At 45.2% G+C, this 6,000-nt stretch overlaps 1 protein-coding gene across 1 annotated transcript in view; it reads left to right on the top strand.

Moving 5' to 3' along the window:
- Positions 1-2,942: 2,942 nt before the first annotated feature.
- VWA3B (von Willebrand factor A domain containing 3B) overlaps positions 2,943-6,000 on the top strand; it is a 234,686-nt gene continuing 231,628 nt past the window's right edge. The window contains exon 1 of the mRNA XM_082746748.1: positions 2,943-3,189. Coding sequence (XP_082602874.1) covers positions 3,133-3,189 — 57 coding nt within the window. The 5' untranslated portion in view covers positions 2,943-3,132. The remainder of the gene's footprint in view (positions 3,190-6,000) is intronic.

The raw sequence follows: 6,000 nt of genomic DNA, 5'->3' as shown, positions 1-6,000 counted from the left end.
CAGCATTTGCCTTCCAAGGGAGTGCTTTTGTATTAAGTCCCATCTCAGACTCCTTCTCACCATATAAATGATTCCCTTGAATCAATATTCTACTGCTGCTCTCTCTGGTTCCCATTCTTGGACTGGGGTTAGGAAAACTGCTTTTTCTCCTTCAGTTTCATTGACCTCCACCCACCCCCAAAAGATTCTAATTATGATCATAAGCACATTTAGTGCCAGTAATAGACTTGTTTGAAGAAAAAGAAAAACCATTCAACCTGAAAAAACAGCACAAGGGTCAGATAACAATGGAAGGGCTGTCACAAGGCAGTACACCATTGCCAAGAGTGCCAACTGACAGCTGATGCTCTGATTCTGGACACGGGGAGAAAAATTACTGTGGCTGGAGTGTCCATGGAAGGTTTTTCAAAGAGAGAAGAGCTTGAGCTGACCCTGAAGAGACCTGGAGCTCTGTGGCTCCCAAGCTGGTATAATCCAGTGAAAGGGATGGTCTGAGTAAAAGTATGTGGTCAGAGGCAGGGATGAGGCCAGTATCTCTGCTGGAACATTTATGTTGTGGGCAGTGGCAAAGAGTCTGAAGCTAAGGATGGGAGTGACACGATAAGTGCCCATTATTAAGGTTGACAGTAGGATACGAATGATCTGTGGAATGTAAATTTAAAGCCAATGTGGTAAACTTCAGAACAGTGGCATATCACAACTGTGCTAAAGGTATTTTTTTTTAAGATTTTATTCATTTATTTGACAGACAGAGATCACAAGCAGGCAGAGAGGCAGGCAGAGAGAGAGGAGAAAGCAGGCTCCCCATGGAGCAGAGAGCCTGATGTGAGCCTCGATCCCAGGACCCTGGGATTGTGACCCAAGCCAAAGGCAGAGGTTTTAATCCACCGAGCCACCCAGGCATCCCTGTGCTAAAGGTTTTCTTATTCCAGACCATGCAACACCCAAAAATAAGGTGAACCATCCTTTGGCTAGCGGAACTGAAGTCAGAATCAACTATGCACTACTTCAAAGACCTAAACTTCTGCTTACTTGTGTATCTATAATTTAAGTAGTTAATGTTTAACTATTTCATATGAACTTATGCGTGCAGGCACATACATCTAATTGACAAAAGCATAGAGTCATCTGCAGTCACTTGCATGTAAATGGCAAGTGTCACAGGGAAGGGAGAATGCATGGAGTGAAGGTGAGGGCAAGAGTGCCTGTGTGACTATGTAAGGCAGTGGGTTTGGCTGTGTGAATGCTATGCCCTCTCTCTAACCCACAAGACCCAACAATATTAGTCTGGAAGGGTGTGGACAACAGGGATTACTGTGGCATTGGCAAATGTGGGCGTGGCTGCTGTACTACCCTTTTGAACACAGTCTTTTAGTATTGTTGAATTTTTGTTTGTTCTCTGGTGGTGTGGTTACAGGAGTCATCTATAAGGCCAAAGGTATATAATCCAATAATTTTATGGAATGATTTGTGACCTGAGATCAAGCCTGTTAGGCTTTAGAAGTTATAAAGGCATTAAAAGAATGTAGGCGCCTGGGTGGCTCAGTGGGTTAAAGCCTCTGCCTTCAGTCCCAGTCACGATCCCAGGGTCCTGGGATCAAGCCCCCTATCAGGCTTTCTGCTCAGCAGAGAGCCTGCTTTCCCCACTCTCTCTCTCTCACCTGCCTCCCTGCCTACTTGTGATCTCTGTCTGCCAAATAAATAAATAAAATCTTAAAAAAAAAGAATGTAGGAAAAATGGGGTGCCTGGGTGGCTCAGTGGGTTAAAGACTCTGATTTCTCAGGTTGTGATCCCCGGACCCTAGGATTGAGCCCCACATGGGGCTCTCTGCTCAGTAGGGAGCCTGCTTCCCCCTCTCTTTCTCTGCCTGCTTTTTTGCCTACTTGTGATCTCTGCTGGTCAAATAAATAAATAAAATCTGGGGGGGGGGGGAAGAATGTAGGAAAAAGAACCTTCTGTGGATGAAGTAGACTTTTGGTGGTGGGGGGATAGGGTGGGGGCAGAATTGTTCATTTTTACCGCTAACTACGTTTTATTAGATCTTTGACTCAAAAACTTACAAATGATCTGGTCACTTTTTGAGTTTTGAAATTTAAAACACAGTTTAATATCCCAACATAATAAAACAATACTTTCCTGTGGGATCTTTTATTAAGGATTTAAAGATGCTTTTTGTTAAGCACAAATTTATTTCCAAGTGACTGAAAAATCAGAAAGCCTGTATTTTGAGCTCCATGCATGCTGGACACAGTAAAAATAAGGGTTAAAAATAAAGCCAAATGGAGAAAATAATGCTATAGGAATACTCCTATCTAATAAATAAGGGCATTTTTGGTAACTGCAGCCCCTCCCCCCAAACTGCAGCTCAGTCTCACCTGTCTTAGCTTCGCTCACACTCGATCGGCCGCTGAGCCGTCCATAACCAACCACCCCGCCTCCTGAAGGTTCTTTCCCTCAAACGTAAAATGAAGAACAGCTTTTCACAGCGTTCAGGTGAAAATTAAACAAGATTACGCAGACCTAAGTGCTCCGCACGCTGAAAAGTAGGTACAGAAGTTAATTGTAATGCTTCCTGCGGTGCACGGGCCTCGCTCCCGCCTTGGGGGCCTTCCTCCACGATTTGCTCGCGCTCTCAGCCCTGACCCGGGCTCTTCTGCGTGTTTATCTGCTCGTTAACTTAATAAATGTTCACCGCCGTTGTTAATTTTCCCGGCAACAACAGGTGGAGGGGACATGCCATCCGCCCTGTCCCCTAGCGTGGGGCTCTTGCTTTGCGTCCCAAAGTACCTTGGGGATCCAGGACACCCACATTGCCACCTCGCCCCTGAGCTTGCTGCAGAGCCCCCACCTTCAGCCCCCGGGCCCCGCGGGCCCCGCCGGCCCCGCCTCCGCCGGACGCGCGCTCTGTGGGCGGGGTCGGCTGAAGGAGCCGCTCCGTGATTGGCCGCGTCTGAGCAACCGGGCGACGCCGTGGTCAACACGCCGCGCCATTCGGGCTGGGGTCACAGAGAAATCGAACGTCTGAAATTCTTCGCGCCGAGCGGCGACCCTTCGCTTGCCGAAGTCGCTGCTTTACCAACCAGCGGGATGACCGCCTCTCCGGCTTTTTGGGGTGACAGGGTCCCCAGAGGATGAGAGGGCGGCTGCTAAACAGGAACCTCCTTGTCTTTCATCCGACAGACTGCCTAGTAAGTGGGATGCGATCCCTTCCACGACAGAACCTTCGAGGTTTCCAGGAAGCTGTGGAGGGAAAGCTTGGAATTACGCAGTCCTACGTGGACGCCCTCCACAAAAGTTACCAAGCCAGTTTGCCAGGTTCACTGAACTCTGGTCCTGGGGTCAGGCTGAGACACAGGTAGAAGACCCCTCCTGTTGTGAAACTCTTCCCACCCTACTCCACTCCCCGCGAAGCCCAGCCGGTCTGGTGGAGGACCAGCTTTCTTGGTTTCCCACTTACCATAGGCCAACAGCAATAAGAAGGTGAAGTGCACATGCGTTTGGAGTTAATACAAGAATCAGGAGAAAGCTATTTTTAAGAAATAATGATAAAATTAATAGTCCCAAAACAGGGATCTGCGTGGATTACAGCTTTCTGCAACCTTCTGGTCTGGAATATTCTTTGGCTTTTTTCCATTCTTTTACATTTACGTGGTTTTCCACAATCACGTCACTAAGACAAGCCCCGTTTTTTCTTTTTATATGGGCATGCAACTTACTTAGTTTTGGTTTCCAGTTGGTAGAGTTCTCTTAACTTCTAGGGAGTTCTTGGTTTCCTTCTCAGAAATGGTCTTCCTGGAGAAGCCTCGTTATTCTTAGATTTTCTTTTCTTGACCCCATTTTCTTAACTGTGGGCCAGTCCATTTCAGTCTTCTTTACTCTGCCCACATTATTTGAGCAGATGATCACAGGCTAGCCTCGCTCCTCGGGGCAGGAGAATGGAGGCAGGAGTCCATTAAGGGTTTCTGGGCGAGAGTTGCTCTAGAATACCCATGGGGCTTCGTCCCAGCTTCCTTTCTCCCTGGAACAACTGCAGTTCAAAACTCACATAAATCACAAGATATACCCACCTAATCTAGACTTCATTTCAACAAGGACTGACAAGGATATAGGCAGTTTTGGATGTTGATGATAAAACAGAAGTATACCCAATGGTTAAGCTGAATTAATGGACTTGAATATGTGCGTTGTGCCTCAATCTCTGACCATATAGGACCTACTCTGTTAAACCATGAGAACTTCCTCTCAGTGCTCCCCTCAGGACGACCTTGGGGCATCCCTATGAGCAGACTTTAGCAGCACAGGATGACTGTGCTTGACCCCTCTGGTTCCTTTAGTTGGGGCCTTTGACTTGTGCCCACTTAACCTTTCTATTTTTTCCCCTCAAGCTTTCCCTGCCTGCTCCTCCCTTCAGTTCAGCCTTTCACTCCCCCACCTCCTCCCTGTTTATACTTCTTCATTCTCTTTTGGAAATCCTTTCATATTTCCTCAAACTTAAGCTCTTCGCATAGCTTTTAAAACTTAGGGCAGGGTTCAACCGGATTTGTTGTTTCTTACTTCTGGATTCCTCTGTTCCCTAATTTGTGATAACCCCAGATGAAGAAATCCCAAAAAACCACAGTAATAATAATAACATAGTAATATGTGGAAAAGAGTGTGTCTCTATTAAAGAGACAGCTATTACCTGGTAATAGACATGGTTGAACTAAAAAATCTTTGCCTTGTTTGAAAAATCAGTATTCTCAGTAATTCTAGTGATCAGTTTAATTCAGCTCAACACCCTTACAAAGTGCCTGCTGTTTTTAAGGCATTGTGCTGTGCTGAGGATATTCATACAGTTTGTCCCTATAGTCACTGAACCTTCTTTTAGTCTAGAGAGGATGAATCTGAAGTGCCAGAAGTCATATTGGTGAAATGTCATAACAAAAGTGGGAGCTTTGCTGGGAAGATGTTGCAGAAGTTTGGTGAGGCGGTCTGGAAAGGCTTAATGGAGGTGGTAGAGCTTGCAGTTCATTGAAGGTTAAGATGGTGGTTCCCATAGGAGAACCACCTGAGACCAGCTTGGAGCTTGGAAAGGGGGTGGGCACTGTGTGGAGGGGTTGCTTTCTCAGATCATTTGGGTTCATTGCTCTGGCAGGATCTCTTATCCAGTCTGAGTAGAACGATCCCTTCTGTTGGGAGATGCCCTTTCTTTCCTTCCCTGTCTCCTTGGATTATTTCCATTGTCCATTTGCTTTCATTTCCGATAATATGGGTCTTCTCAGGCTAACAAATCCTAAGAGTCAAGACCTGAATCAGAATGACTCATATACGTTCTCAAATTCAGTAGAGCCAGCCAGACCTTTTAAAAAACATTTATTAAAAAAATTTTTTTTAAACCACATGAGTGCAGGAGGCACTGGGGCATGCCCCTTAGCTGGAGGATTCAGTTGCCTTCTGTTTGGAATCAAGAACATGTCCCTTTGGCCTTAAAATGTACGACTCTCCTGAAACCTTTTAGTTTCCAAAATCCAGTTTAGTTGCCTTATAAAGACATTTTACATAGCTGTGCTGCCATTTTAACCTATGACATGTAGCTTCCTCTAGTAAGAAGAACATAAGATATGGGTGAGTATGTATCAGGGAGAAGAAAGATGAACTAGAAATGATGACATAATCAAAAATCTTTATTTTGAGCTTCCTTTTCTTGTTTCTATGGGAACTGTTAGCCAAATTTAAAAGTCCTTCAGCTGGTAGTCTTTGTTGACCAGATCTCAAAAAATCTGTGAGTCTAACGTAGGAGGAGAAGCCCAAACTTAATAGCTCGTATGACTGGGGACTTAGGGGTAAAAAGGTACTCGAGGTAAAAGTGGTACAATTACTAAAGGTTAATGACTTTTCAATCATTTATTGGGGCATAGCTCTTTCAAGTCTATCAAGTGCTTATCCATGCATAACTCATTCAGTGCTTTTAATAATAACTTCTAATATCGTTTCATGAAAACTCTCTAGCTTATGTCCAG

This window comes from Mustela nivalis (genome assembly GCF_964662115.1).
Source record: "Mustela nivalis genome assembly, chromosome: 8".
Lineage (NCBI taxonomy): Eukaryota > Metazoa > Chordata > Mammalia > Carnivora > Mustelidae > Mustela > Mustela nivalis.
Note: the sequence above shows the minus strand (reverse complement) of the source record. Positions and strands in the feature narration are given on the sequence as shown.